This window comes from Helianthus annuus, chromosome 10 (genome assembly GCF_002127325.2).
Source record: "Helianthus annuus cultivar XRQ/B chromosome 10, HanXRQr2.0-SUNRISE, whole genome shotgun sequence".
Classification (NCBI taxonomy): domain Eukaryota; kingdom Viridiplantae; phylum Streptophyta; class Magnoliopsida; order Asterales; family Asteraceae; genus Helianthus; species Helianthus annuus.
This window is the reverse complement of record NC_035442.2, coordinates 49,611,850-49,627,603: the sequence shown is the minus strand read 5'-3', so window position 1 is coordinate 49,627,603 and position 15,754 is coordinate 49,611,850. Positions and strand designations below refer to the sequence as shown.

Sequence of the window (15,754 nt, the reverse complement as noted above, 5' to 3'; positions counted from 1 at the left end):
AATTCCTTCTTTATAACTTCTTGTAAAATTTGACAAAACTAGTTCTTTGTCGAAACTTAGTGTTACACAAGTGTTTACACACTTGTGTGTTTAAAAATCATTCTTGTTCATGTAAGATCCGGCTTTAGAAATATGATTTCTTTTGACACTTGGTCCTTTGAAAATACCACTTGTAGATCCGTAGATCTACTAGTTTAGAACTCCATTTCATAAGAAAAATTGTTTTTACACAAGTTCATGTTTATGTTGGAAAGGGTTCGTCATCTAGAAACTTTACAACTAAACATAAGGCTAGTTCATGTTTTGTGAACATGCTCGAGCGTGGTTCGATGACGATCCATTCCCATACTAGCAATCAACAACAATAAATAATCATATTAAAACTAGATTTATAAGTTTTACACAATTATTTACTTATTAACCACTTTGTTTATTTTTTTTGTAGACTTTAAACTTGATCTCTAGTGTTCATAATTTTCAACCGACAAAATTCTTATTAACCACTTTAGAATAGATCAAAAAGGCGTTTAGAGTCACTTACTACTAGCTCGAGGCTAGGGAAGAAACTAGTCGAAAAATGGGTGGTTAATAGCGTTGTGGTGAGGTCCTTGGCAATCCGTAAGCACTGAGCTTGATTGTATGCGATCCTTCACCCTTGTATGTAAGTGGAATAGTAAGGTTGAAATTGAAAAATGGTGGTGAGTGGCTTGTGTGGTCGGCCGAGAATTCAAAAGAGGAAGAGAGTGGATTGAATTTTGTGAAGTGTTGGGATGAATGTAAAGTGATCCTTTGGTTCTATTTATAAACCATCAAATTTAATTAACCTTAGGATAATATGTTTAGTAGATATTAGGCATGTGGGAATAAAATAATCAAAAATTTTTGTGAGATGTTCCCACATGAGAAACGATCGGTTGTGATGGGGGTGGGGTCATGGTTTCATTTTAACTAGTTAGTTAAGCATAAGTGAGTTTAGTTAGGTTACTAAATTAGTGTATTAGTGTGTAGTAATTTATAACGGGTGTTAGGGTATTCGGGGACCCTAGCTGGTTCAGAAAAAGAAAGATAATGTTATGTAAAAATTTTTATGTCCCAGGTTAAGTCCGGTTGTTCGGTTGGATATTACTCCGTTAAAGCGCTAAATAAGTATATAAAGTGCCGTTAATATTATTTTTAGTGTCACAATAAATTCCCGACACTTTGGAAAGTGTCTAGTAATATTTTTCTCATGTTTTGGTACTTTATTAGTTAGCTTAATGCTGAATTTTTATTTAAAGTGCAGAATTTTGTACATAAAGTACGTTTTAGGCACATCCGGTCACTATAACTATCACCTAGTGACGCAGTTCTACAACCCTCTTATCCCTACACTCTCTACTAGTGTAGTAAACTATTCCCGGCTCATACAGGCCTTAGAGGCAGTGCCTGCCTGGTGCTAGTTATGACAGCACGTTCAATAGGTTATCCGTTCATTGTGCTACTGTGCTTTTGGTGCATCAAGGTTGTCACTAAGGTGCTGTAAGCAAAACATGGAGTGACAGCAAGTAAAGTATGATGCAAGTAAGTACATGTATCAGCATTCAAGTAGCAGTTCATCCATAATTTCAATCAAGCACAGTAATTAAGCAGTAATCACTTATTAATTAAGTCATACGGATACCTGGTTTAGTGAGGGTTGTCACACCCGAGTCAAAGTCTGGGTCAAATACGTCAAAGGCGACAAATAAAAAGGACAAACGGGTTTATGATAAAGAGTTTTTACTTTCGAAATCTAATTTGAATGATGAACCATTCAAAGTGGCATATACTTTGAAAGGTTCTGACAAATTATATTCAGATGAAAGTTTTCCAATAAGAAGTGTCAGACTTGAAATGATTCAAAAGGTTTTCAAAATAACAGAAATTAATATTTCTAAAATAAAAGATTTAAATCTTAATGGAAAACCTAAACAATACACTTCAAGAGATGAACAAAGAATCAACAAGAAAATGGGTTACAATTGTGGTTATGGTTTCCGACAGAAACCAAACCATAATCGTAATTACAAAAAGAAAGGTCTTGGTTTTGTTCCACAGAAAAACTATAAAAATGAAAAAGTTTATAAACCAAAAACAATGTTTGATGCAGGAAAAACAACAGAAGCTGAAAAAGAAAAATCATTCAGAAATCAGACGAATCAAGAATTCCTTGCTAAGAAGCAAGAGGACATGAAGAAGAAGGAAGATCCGAAGAAGGTTGAAAAGAGATCTTGTTTTCAGTGTAAAGCTGTGGGTCATGTTGCGAAAGATTGTCCAAAGACATTTCGACCAAAACAAGAAGTCTCAAGAAAAATGAAAGAAAAAATTGTTGAGAATACTGAACTGTCAACCCGGAAGTTCACAGGTTTTGAGAATTCAACTTATGAAAAAGGAGAATGTTCAAAGAGTGCTTCCAAAAGAATAGACAATGCTACAAATCAGAAATGGGTTGTAAAAGGTTCAGGTAAAAAGTCTGGTAATGATTCTGATTCCATAAAATCAGAGGAGCCACGTGTTGAGAAAAAGGTTGAAAAGAAAGTTCCGAAAGTGGATGATGTGAATTTTCCGCCACTGAATGCTAAAAATTACAAATCTAAAATTGGAAAAGTTGAAATTTCAAATCAATTTTATTCTGACAAGAAGAAAATTGATGTTGAAAAAACTTTCAACGGAAATGTAAAACGCATCTTTGGAAAAATGGTCAGTGGTAAGGCCCAAAGCATTAAGGATTTTTATGCTTCCAAAGGATGGGTTTACAAGTCGGTTGAAAGGAACGATGAAAACAATGAGGTTACACACAAGGAAGGTCAGGCTTGGGTGGATATATTTTTTCAAGAATAAAATCCTGACTTGCCGGAGATCCCAAGATGATATCGTGGATCATGAATCGGCATCTTTCTAAATCTGTTTGTGAGGTTTTTTGCAGGACTTGCCGGAATTCCCAGGTTTGTAAGCGAGGAGTAGGAATCGGCACCTTGAGAATTCAACCAAAAGATGGTAATTGGTTGAAAAACAGGTTTGAATAGCTTAATTGCTAAATCTACAAGTGGTTAAACCAAGGTCATTAAATTGAACTTGAGTTAACTATTATTCAGAAGATTGGTAAAAACAATGTGATGATTTTGCCCCAATTTTACAAAAGGTAAAAACAACTAAACTCATTTTCTGGAAAAACCATTATGATTAAAACAAACTTAAGTGTTTTGAAATCATTATGGGAAAATAGTTTTGATGTGAGGGGGAGTTCTGATTGTTTAAGCCAAACGAATGGAGAATTGAAGTGTTTCGATATCAGTTGTCATGTTCTGTATAGTTTGTTTGTTTTTTTTTTTAATTTTCATTAGATGTATTTGAATTTTAGGGGGAGTTAGACTTTTTAGAAAATATGAAAAAGCCAAAAACATGATAAAATTGAAAAATGAGTTTTTGTTGCATAAAAGAGGAAATGATAGTACATCAGTAGACTATCACAGCACGCTAAAGATTTGTAAAGCCAAAGTGTGATAAACAATCTTACTGCGGATGTGTCAGTAGATTTTCGCACATTTAGTAAATTGAAACGAGATATAAACCTAAATCAAACTTACTTAATCCGTGGGTAACTATTCTTGGATATATGGGTAACCCCCGAAATCTTGTTTGAAAGGTCCTGTATTCTGAGATACTAGGTCTTTATACTCAGTGATATCTGGGGTATTATTCCGGGACTTCTGCTGTATGGAAATACTGACCTAGTCCCCGAATAATACTTTCTGCTAAAAGCTTTGAAACATAAGCTCGCCCTCAGCAATCTGATTAAACAATAAAATTGATAATCTTTGCTGTTGTAAAAAAGATCCTCTAAAGGGGACCCACCAAAAGTCGAGCTGTCATCTCTCTGCTGAACGGAAGTTCTGACCTGAGCTCTCACGGTTTCGCATCTACCCCTTTACAGATATCAGCTGTGGTATACTCACCTGTAAGACTGAATATTTGGGATCTGGATACAGGAGTATATTCAAGTGGAGTGATACACAATTAAGTTTAAGTCTCTAAAACAAATTAATATCGTATCTCGAATCAATTGAAGTCTGTGTAAAAATTTAAGTGGACAAACATACTGACAATCTAGGTAAATTGTTTAGAACTTAAAATGTAATCAAGCTTAACGGTGTTAATGATATGTTTCATAACTGATATGATCCTCTTGCACAAACTCACAAAAAATATTGTCTATAAATATTTCATTTCTGCATTTACTTTCTTCCAGAAAATTCAAAAAGATTTTTGGTGTGTTTTAGCATAAATTTTGAAAAATCAAAAAGATTTTCGACAACTGGTGTTGAGATGCTGATTTTCGAAATTAAAGTGCTAAACTTGAAGAACTGGTTTGGGGAGTGTTTGTGTGTAGATGGTAAAGTTGTTTTGATAAGAACCAGTAATAAATTCTTGAATGCAAAATCATTACTGTTTTGGTTCAACATAGTTTCTAAATTGTCGAAAAGTTTTAATCTTTGTAGAAACTTATGGTTCGGTAGAGATTGTGCAGGCCTTGAACCAGATGACGATTCTGTGTAGAAGTGCCATATTACGATCTTAGAACCAGTGAAAGTTTGAATTCCAGACTACCATCCCAGCTGTGTGAGAGGGGGAGTCTGAAGACACCATATCAACATTCAAGAGAGAAGAGTTTGTTGATGATTAAAATAGAGAACAAGGATTCTTGAAACGACAGATATTTCAGAGGCAGATTGTCGTCTGATGAAGATTGTAGATTGACTTGTGCGAAGACTCTATGAAGACTCCGTCAACATCCGGGGGGGAGTCTGTTAGTGCACTTACGTCTGTCGACTACGTCTTACATCGAGTCTTATAGATAAAGCGATCAGACATGGCACGGATACCTAGAAAGAGTAGTTTTGTATAGGTCCGCTTTTATATACATAACTAGATTCGCTTATGTGTCAGTATTGGTCAGGATCGCTCATAGGGTATGTAGTTGGTCCGCTCATGTGTCGATGTAGGTCCGCTTATACGTACGTGTACGTATAAGCGAACCAGCTTGTCTATAAATAGGTCCATAGGAGCGAACCATAAACACATAGTTGAAGGTGTTTGTTCCGGTATGCTGCCAAAGTGCTGTCAAATCTTGTAATCGCGTTCAATATCAATAATACAACAAGTTTAAAGTGTATACAGCTTCAATAGCACCGAATTATTAGTTTCCGCCTCTTAATTCGGATACGAACTTCTCTGAACGACTCAAACAGGGCCGAGAACGATCCTACAGGATGATGAAGTGCTCTTATAACCATCTAACTTCTTTATCCAATGTATAATGTGTTACCAAAGTACAAGGCAAAATCTCTAGTGAATCAAAATGGATCAATGGAAGATTATACAAGATCAAGAAGGATCTTGGTGGGGGCCACCCCATGACCATCCACTTTAAAGGGGGAGGGGGGTAAAGTGTAAGTTTGATGGTAAGTTATGCATATTAGTTAGATTTCAAGTGTAACGTTAAGGTGTTATGCATATATGGTGTTATATAGTGTGTTAGGGTGTTTGGGGATCATAACCAGCTCAGAAATAAATAAACAATGCTTCTAGAATTTTGGTGTTTCGGGTAGTGTCCGGTTGTTCGGTTAGATACCAGTTCGTTAAAATGCTAAATTGCACCGTTTAGTGTCCTTTATGTACCTTTTTGTGACACTTTCAATTCCCGACACTTAGGAAAGCATTCAGGACTAATTAATCATATTTTTACATGTTACTAACTTGTTACAATGCTGAATTTTGCTGAAATATATGAAATTCAGCATTTAAAGTGTGTTTCGGGTGCTTTTTAATGCGTATTTTAGCTTCCGGAAAGTCTGTATATGTTAACCCTTGTATACATTCTTGGGTTTTAATGTATTTTAGATGTTGGACCTACTCCTAGGCCCTAATTCTATTGTCTGACTGCTTTCTGCAGAATTGCTGACACAATGTGTCTTACCGGTGAGTTTACTAGTCTTTCTGACGCAACGCTAATAGTAATGCATAAGGCAATATTTGAAGTATAAAACGTGCATGAATTCACAAGTATAGCATGTAATCAGACAATGTTGACGTTTAAGCACATAATTGCAGATATTAAATAATAATTAAATTGTACGAAAATTACCGGTTCTGTGCTAGTTGTCACAGTTGAGGTAAAAGAAATGGAGAAGAAGGTAATGGACAAGAGAGGAAAGGACAAGATGGTTGTTGAGACCTTCTTTTAGAAAATACCTAGGATGGTATGTGTGAAGATCCCACCAAATCTCTGTCCCCGGAATGGTCCAAATGTGCAGGATTCTTGGCTGCATTTATAGAAAACGACAGAACGCTGCACACGGCCCCGTGTCGGCTGGGCACGGCCCCGTGTGTAGGCGAGGTCCTGACACATTTTGTCCGTATTCTAACAAGAAGTCAGAAAGGAATCTTTTGGTGGACACGGGGCGTGTTGACCTGGGCACGGCCCCGTGTCTAGAGGCTGTTTATGAAGTTTCGTCTATTTCTAAGGAACTTATCCGGATCGGCGGTTCCTTAATGGATGGAATAACCCCAAAGTGCCTGAGATACCTTAATTGCTCCAGATTAAGACGAGAACGCAAGAGGTTGTCGGTGAGGGTGATTCCTATGCTAAATGTAGGTGGACAAGTCCAACCCTTTCCCGGGATCTCGTTAAAGAGGGTGCTTGCCGAATCGCTCAGGTCTATGTATACACTGAACGAAGTCGATGGGGAGTCCTTCAAGGCACAATCGACACAGGGACGACTATCGCTCAAGTCTTCGCTAGAATTAGAGGTAATATCGGGAACAACGAAGTTGTTTTTATTCGAATGCGATCCCAACAATTCTTCTTGGGTATCGTCTTGAGATGAATTAGTGTTATCCATCTAAAGTTCTTTTAACCAATTAAGAATTAGATCTTCCATTTGAAATAGTTCATCAAGAAGCATTTCTCCTAGAAGGTCCGGTTGAGAGCATTCGAGGGAGAGATAGGGATTATTTTTACTTTTTCCCCTCTTAAGGCTACAGTAAAACAATGGGTCTATATAATGGGGCTTATAATTTAGAAAATAACATTGTAAATCTTTATGAGGGCCTCCACATATTTGACACCACGTACCATAAGAGTGCCGAAAGTAAAAAATATCAGTATCACTCATGTTATTGTCAGAAATTACCAACCGTCGGGATCTTACGGTTCTGTTTTCAGTAACTAAAACTTGGCCACGGGGCGTGTTGAGTGGGTACGACCCCGTGTTCAGCTTACTGTCTGACTTAAAACAGGATTGTCAGTTCCAAAGATTGGGCACGGGGCGTGTTTAGAGGGCACGGCCCGTGCTGAGTTCTGAAGAAGCTGAAAAATTAAGAAAATCCTAAAAAAGCAGAAAAAGTAGAAAAAACGATTCGGCCGTTGATTCCTAACTTTCTTAAAATCCTTGTGTCCCCGGCAACGGCGCCAAAAACTTGATGCATGTGAAGTGTCGTATAGTTTTTAATGTATATTTTAAGCCCTTTAACACTTTTTAGCCAAGTTTTAAATTTATAAAACACGATATTTACTAACACTAAACACACATATGGGCAAGTGCACCCATCGTGAGCGTAGTATAGTGTTGGTAAGATACCGAGGTCGTCCAAGGACACAAGAGCTTTTAATGCCGGTTTATCCTCAACGTCTAATCAAATCAAAAGGTTTAGAAAAAGAGTTTTAAACTAGAAAAATAAAACTAACTAAAATGCTGAAAAATAAAATAAAATAAAAACAGATAGACAAGATGAATCGCTTGGGTCCGACTCGTGTGTAGTGTAACCTTTGATTATTTCCGCACTTTCGCACTTTTTAAGAGATTATCTTAGTTATTGTAGTAGGCCCCTCTTTTGAAGGTGACGTTACCCTAACCCAGTAGTTTGATTCAGCAAGGATACAATCCTAAAGGGTTGGATTATTGAAAGATAATTAAGTAAGTTATTAATGCATAATGTGGTAGGCCCCTCTTTTGAAGGGGACGTTACCCTCGGCTAAGTAGTTTGAGTCAGCAGGGATACAATCCTAAGTAGTCGGGTTAAAGTTTTAATAGTAGCTTACATATGAGGGGATCAAAGAGTTTGGACCCCCGCCATCCAATACCGATGGGTATTGAAGGAGGTCCTACTAAATTTGACCCAGGTCCTTACAGGATCTATACACTGAATAAGGCAAGACTCTTATCAAACCATTCCCTTAACCCCCGACCAGGTAGCCAACATATCTCCATATAGACCGTGGAGATATGAATGGTGAAAATCTTTTATTTTATATAGACAGTAAAATAATGCCATGACACCACGGACAAATGATAAGGAAGAATCACCTTCAACATAAGAAACTAGTTATTAAAGTCATTAATACATAACCAAATAAAAAGTGCGAAAAGATTAAAGATAAAAAGTATTACACTAGACACTTGTCTTCACCAAGTGATGTAAGAGACTTAGGCAAACATGGCCTTTGATTGTCAAGAACTCTTACGATCAATCTTGGATCCCGAGACTACTCACACACTCTATGATGGATGATGGATGATGGTGGTGGATGATGGTGTTGTGGTCGTGGTGGAGTGTGGGTGAAGTGTGGGAGAGGTGGTATGCCAAGGGATGGTTTGCAAATGAGCCAAGCATCCCTATTTATAGCCTGAACAGCAGCTCGGGCACGGCCCCGTGTCCATCCTCCTTCTCTTTCTTCATTAATTGCAGTTTGTCTACATTAGTTGACCACGCCCCCGTGTCCGATGGGCACGACCCCGTGTGCAGAAGCGTATCTGTACTATCAAGATTTCCTCAGATTCTGTGAATCTTAGAGTTGACCACGGCCCCGTGTCTGCTGGGCACGCCCCCGTGGTTGGTGATAGAAGCTTCTACAACTTTGTCTTTTCTGCAGACACTTGGGCACGCCCCCGTGCTCATTGAGCACTGGGCGTGTTCAGCCTTCTGTTCTCTTTTTTTTGCTTGGGAAGATGCTGTCGGGTGGTCGGGCATGCCACGTTTGTTCCTTTTCTTGTATTTATGTTAGATTTAGCTGCCTTTTTGCTTCTTTTGCTCATTTGAGCTCATTTAATCCTGAAAATACAAAAGGAAGACAAAAACACACTTTTTCCAACATTAGTACTAAAAAGGGTTAGTTTTATGCCACATTTGATGTAATTTATATGTTGCATTTTGTGCACATCAATATGCATGACTTAACAAACTAATTATCAACAACAAGCATAAAAATGGTTCTTGACAAAATCATTAAAATGGTTAATAAAAGGTTTTATTAAAAATTAATGATCTTATAATAAAATGGCTTTTATTAAAAAGAACCTTGAAAATTTGTTATCACTAATGTACCATGGATTTGAATGCATGCAAATATATGGTACATAAAATATTTTCTAAACTAGAATTTTGAAATATTAAAAACCCCTTTTATAAAACAAGTCAAACACCATCCTTTTATACAACACTCGAAACACTTGGGAACTCTTATTGTGGGATAAAGTTCACCTAACCACATTTGAGGAAACTTGTATATTCGAGGTGGGTTTACCATGTTTGTGGGATAAAGGTCACCTAACCACTTATGTGTATAAACTCACATGTGAGTGTAAGTTGGACGACTTGGTTTGGAAACCATGAACTTAGGGTCACCGAAGCATGGGGAACAAAGGTGTTGATGGGATTAAACATGCCAACTAAACATAAAGATGTTTAACCGATCCCATATGGCTAGAAATTGCAAAGAGTTGCAATTGTCAAACGTTGACTACCTTGTTAATTTAAATAGAGGGATAAAGGTCACCTAACCAATATTTAAATGTAACGTTGGATTCTAAATATATGATACATAAAATATTTTCTAAACTAGAATTTTGAAATATTAAAAACCCCTTTTATAAAACAAGTCAAACACCATCCTTTTAGACAACACTCGAAACACTTGGGAACTCTTATTGTTGGATAAAGTTCACCTAACCACATTTGAGGAAACTTGTATATTCGAGGTGGGTTTAACATGTTTGTGGGATAAAGGTCACCTAACCACTTATGTGTATAAACTCACACGTGTGTGTAAGTTGGACGACTTGGTTTGGAAACCATGAACTTAGGGTCACCGAAGCATGGGGAACAAATTTGTTGATGGGATTAAACATGCCAACTAAACATAAAGATGTTTAACCGATCTCATATGGCTAGAAATTGCCAAGAGTTGCAATTGTCAAACGTTGACTACCTTGTTAATTTAAATAGAGGGATAAAGGTCACCTAGCCAATATTTAAATGTAACGTTGGATTCTAAATATATGGTACATAAAATATTTTCTAAACTAGAATTTTGAAATATTAAAAACCCCTTTTATAAAACAAGTCAAACACCATCCTTTTATACAACACTCGAAACACTTGGGAACTCTTATTGTGGGATAAAGTTAACCTTACCACATTTGAGGAAACTTGTATATTCGAGGTGGGTTTACCATGTTTGTGGGATAAATGTCACCTAACCACTTATGTGTATAAACTCACACGTGTGTGTAAGTTGGACGACTTGGTTTGGAAACCATGAACTTAGGGTCACCGAAGCATGGGGAACAAAGGTGTTGATGGGATTAAACATGCCAACTAAACATAAAGATGTTTAACCGATCCCATATGGCTAGAAATTGCAAAGAGTTGCAATTGTCAAACGTTGACTACCTTGTTAATTTAAATAGAGGGATAAAGGTCACCTAACCAATATTTAAATGTAACGTTGGATTCTAAATATATGGTACATAAAATATTTTCTAAACTAGAGTTTTGAAATATTAAAAACCCCTTTTATAAAACAAGTCAAACACCATCCTTTTATACAACACTCGAAACACTTGGGAACTCTTATTGTGGGATAAAGTTCACCTAACCACATTTGAGGAAACTTGTATATTCGAGGTGGGTTTACCATGTTTGTGGGATAAAGGTCACCTAACCACTTATGTGTATAAACTCACACGTGTGTGTAAGTTAGACGACTTGGTTTGGAAACCATGAACTTAGGGTCACCGAAGCATGGGGAACAAAGTTGTTGATGGGATTAAACATGCCAACTAAACATAAAGATGTTTAACCGATCTCATATGGCTAGAAATTGTAAAGAGTTGCAATTGTCAAATGTTGACTACCTTGTTAATTTAAATAGAGGGATAAAGGTCACCTAGCCAATATTTAAATGTAACGTTGGATTCTAAATATATGGTACATAAAATATTTTCTAAACTAGAATTTTGAAATATTAAAAATCCCTTTTATAAAACAAGGCAAACACCATCCTTTTATACAACACTCGAAACACTTGGGAACTCTTATTGTGGGATAAAGTTCACCTAACCACATTTGAGGAAACTTGTATATTCGAGGTGGGTTTACCATGTTTGTGGGATAAAGGACACCTAACCACTTATGTGTATAAACTCACACGTGTGTGTAAGTTGGACGACTTGGTTTGGAAACCATGAACTTAGGGTCACCGAAGCATGGGGAACAAAGGTGTTGATGGGATTAAACATGCCAACTAAACATAAAGATGTTTAACCAATCCCATATGGCTAGAAATTGCAAAGAGTTGCAATTGTCAAATGTTGACTACCTTGTTAATTTAAACAGAGGGATAAAGGTCACCTAACCAATATTTAAATGTAACTTTGGATTCTAGATTTTTGTTATTAATTGTCTTTAAGACACAAAAGGGTATTAATGATTAAAATATAATTATATCGAAAATACTAAATTGAACTTGTTAAATTTTGTAGATGGCCGCTAACAATGCAAACCCGATTAACTAAACCGTCCGAAACCTATCACTAAGAACCATCCTTGAAAAGGATCATCTCAACCTTAACAACTTCATAGATTGGTTTCGAAACTTGAGAATCGTTCTCAAGCAAGAGAAGATATCCTATGTGTTGGACGATCCTATTCCCGATGAACCTAAAGTGGAAGATGTGGAAGCCTACAACGATTGGGTTAAGTATACCGAGGACCCCATGCAAGCCTCATGCCTCATGCTGGGAACTATGATTCCCGAAATTCAAAAGGATTTTGAACATCACGGGGCATACGACATGATTACCCAGTTAAAGGAAATGTTCCTACAACAAGCAAGGGTAGAACGCTTCGAAACTGTTCGAGCGCTTCATGCATGTCGAATGGAGGAAACCAAATCGGTATCATCTTACGTCCTTAAGATGAAAAGCCACATTGATCGCCTCGAAAGGATAAATTGTCCCGTCTCTAAAAGTTGGCTACGGATTTGATCCTCAACTCTTTAACAAAGAAATTTGAAAGCTTTGTAATGAATTACAACATGAATGGATGGGACAAGAACATTGGTGAACTTCATGCAATGCTCAAAACGGCTGAAGCAGGAATGGGCAAAAAGGCTTTACCCGTCCTAGCGATCAATGAAGGAGGCAACAAGAAGAGGCCCCACCCCGCCTCTAAAGCAAACTATGCTAAAAGAAAAGGACACGTCAAGGGAAAGGGGAAGGGAAAGGGAAAAGCTAAAGAAGAACCCACCAAACCAAAAGAGAAGAAGCAAAAGGTTGCTATGAATGACCCATGTTTTGGATGTGGTGAGATAGGACACTGGAAGAGAAATTGTCTAACCTATCAAAATGAGTTGAAAAACAAGAGGGATGCAGGGCAAACCTCAGGTACTATCTTTATGATACAAGTAGAGCTTAATGTTATTTCTTCTAACACATGGGTACTAGATACCGGATGTGGAACTCATATTTGCAATTTATTGCATGGGTTCAAAAGAAATAAACATTATAAGAAGGGAGACGCTAGTCTCTTCATGGGCAACGGAGCAAAGGTTGAAGTCGAAGCTCAAGGAGACTACGTTTTAGAGCTTCCAAGTGGTTTGGAAGTTATTTTGAAGAATGTTTTGTATGCTCCTAGTTTGACTAGGAACATAATTTCTGTTTCCCTATTAAAACAATCTGGTTTCAATTTCGAATTTGTTAACTATGACATTCATATTTCTTAGAATGATGTGTATTATTTTAAAGCTATGTCTTTAAATGGTATTTATGAATTAGATCATGATAACACATCATATGATAGCTCAATGTACCAACTAAACAACAAGAAACTCAAAATGGATTTGAGTGATTCTTACCTTTGGCATTGTCGCCTTGGACATATAAGCAAGAATCGCATGCATACACTTCAGAAAAATGGTCTTTTGAATACAAATGAAGATAATTCATTTGATGTATGCGAATCTTGTTTACAAGGCAAAATGACCAAGACACCCTTTAGTGGAACTTTTGAAAGGGCTAAAGACTTACTAGGTATCATACATTCAGATGTATGTGGTCCTTTTAAGCCAATGACTAGGAATGGTGAAAGATACTTCATTACCTTTACCGATGACTATAGTCATTATGGTTATGTGTATTTACTAAGACACAAGGATGAAGCATTTGAAATGTTCAAAGACTTCAAAAGTGAAGTAGAAAATCAACTCAAGAAAACAATCAAAGTCCTTCGCACCGATAGAGGAGGTGAATACCTTAGTGGTGCTTTTCAAGATCATCTTAGGAGTTGTGGGATTATCTCACAACTTACTCCACCTGGAACAGCACAACACAATGGTGTGTCCGAAAGAAGAAATCAAACTCTATTAGATATGGTTCAATCTATGATGGCTAGAAGCACATTACCTCTATCGTTTTGGGGTTACGCTTTGCTCTCCGCAGTCCATATACTAAATATGGCCCCAACCAAGAAAGTGGAAAAGACACCTTTTGAAATATGGTATGGAAACCCTCCATCATTATCATTCTTAAGGGTTTGGGGTTGTCAAGCTTATGTTAAGTAATACACCCCAAATAAATTTGAAGTCCGATCTACTAAGTGTATCTTTGTAGGATATCCTAAAGATGATATAGGATATTATTTCTACGACCCAACCGAGCAAAAGGTATTTGTTGCTCGAAAGGGTAAGTTCTTAGAAACTAAGTTCCTTATGTAAGGAACTAGTGGTAGAATAGTGGAACTTGAGGAGGATCAAGAACCACAAGACGATACACGTTTGGTTGATACTAGCGCTCAACAAGAGGTTGTTGAAAACGATCAAGAGGTTGATCAGAACACACAAAATGTTCGCAGATCTGGTAGAATTAGTAGTCCACCTGAAAGATATGGATTTTTCATGGATGGATGCTACATGGTAGATTCAGATGAACCAACCACATACCATGATGCAATGTCAAAATCCGATTGTGACAAATGGCTTGAAGCCATGAACATAGAGATGCAATCCATGTATGACAACCAAGTTTGGGAATTGGTTGTGCCACCACTTATCTCTAAAGTAGTTGGAAGTAAGTGGGTTTTCAAGAAGAAAACAGATATGCATGGTAACTTGGATACTTATAAAGCAAGACTTGTAGCAAAAGGTTTCACTCAAACTCAAGGGATTGATTATGATGAGACCTTCTCGCCTGTGGCGATGCTAAAGTCAATCAGGATATTATTTGCCATAGCTGCATATTATGACTATGAGATCTGGCAATTGGATGTTAAAACGGCTTTTCTTAATGGATATCTTGATGAAGATGTCTATATGGTTCAGCCTGAAGGTTTTGTCGATCCAAAACATCCTGACAAAGTATGCAAGTTAAAGAAATCAATCTATGGATTGAAACAAGCATCTAGAAGTTGGAATCACCATTTTGATGAAGAAATTAAGAATTTTGGATTCATCAAGAACGGCGATGAAGCTTGTGTGTACAAGAAAGCTAGTGGGAGTATCATCACTTTCATAGTACTGTATGTCGATGACATTCAACTATTTGGGAATGGCATTCCAACCATGGAAGGTGTAAAAGCTTGGCTTGGAAGTTGTTTTTCCATTAAGGATCTTGTTGAAGTCGCCTACATTCTAGGAATAAAGGTCTATAGGGATAGATCAAGGCGCTTGATAGGTTTAAACCAAAGTGCATACATTGACAAAGTCTTGAATAGGTTCCAAATGGAGAACTCTAAGAAAGGTTTTGTACCTATTCAAAAGGGGACAATATTGAATACATCTTAATGTCCAAGCTCAAAGGATGAGCAAGAGAAAATGAAAGGAGTTCCATATGCGTCTGCTATAGGATCCATCATGTATGCAATGATATGCACTAGACCGGACGTCTCATGCACCTTGAGCATGACGAGTAGATACCAGCAAAATCCAGGTAACAATCATTGGAAGGCTGTTAAGTGCATACTAAAATACCTTAGAAGAACTAAGGATATGTTTTTAATATATGGATCTGGTGAGGAGGAACTCGTTGTAAAGGGTTACACAGACGCGAGTTTCCAAACCGATCGAAGTGATTCTCGATCGCAATCGGGGTATGTCTTCATTTTAAATGGTGGAGCATTCTCTTGGAAAAGCTCAAAACAAGACGTGGTAGCATTGTCAACTACAGAATCAGAATACATCGCCGCTTCATTGGCAGCCCAAGAAGCTGCATGGTTGAAGAAATTCATAGCCGACCTAGGGGTGGTCCCTACCATTCAAGACCCCCTAGAGATCTTTTGTGATAACGAGGGTGCGATTGCTCAAATCAAGGAACCTCGTGCGCACCAAAAGACTAGACATATTAAGCGGAGATTCAACTACATAAGGGATGACGTTGAAAAAGGAAAGCTATGTATCCACCAA

General features: G+C 37.3%; 1 protein-coding gene across 1 annotated transcript; it reads left to right on the top strand.

Annotated features, from left to right (window-relative positions):
* Nucleotides 1–12,394: 12,394 nt before the first annotated feature.
* Nucleotides 12,395–12,941, top strand: LOC110881639. Its single transcript, XM_022129843.1, has 2 exons — nucleotides 12,395–12,743; nucleotides 12,853–12,941. The coding sequence occupies exons 1-2, from the start codon at nucleotides 12,395–12,397 to the stop codon at nucleotides 12,939–12,941; spliced, it is 438 nt and encodes a 145-aa protein (XP_021985535.1).
* The last annotated feature ends 2,813 nt before the right edge of the window (nucleotides 12,942–15,754 follow it).

Bases quoted from the DNA above. Each gene is read 5' to 3' on its own strand.
- LOC110881639 (XM_022129843.1), top strand. From the start codon at position 12,395: ATGAATGGATGGGACAAGAACATTGGTGAACTTCATGCAATGCTCAAA. The intron at 12,744-12,852 runs GTACTATCTTTA...TGGGTTCAAAAG, and splicing joins GGATGCAGGGCAAACCTCAG to AAATAAACATTATAAGAAGG.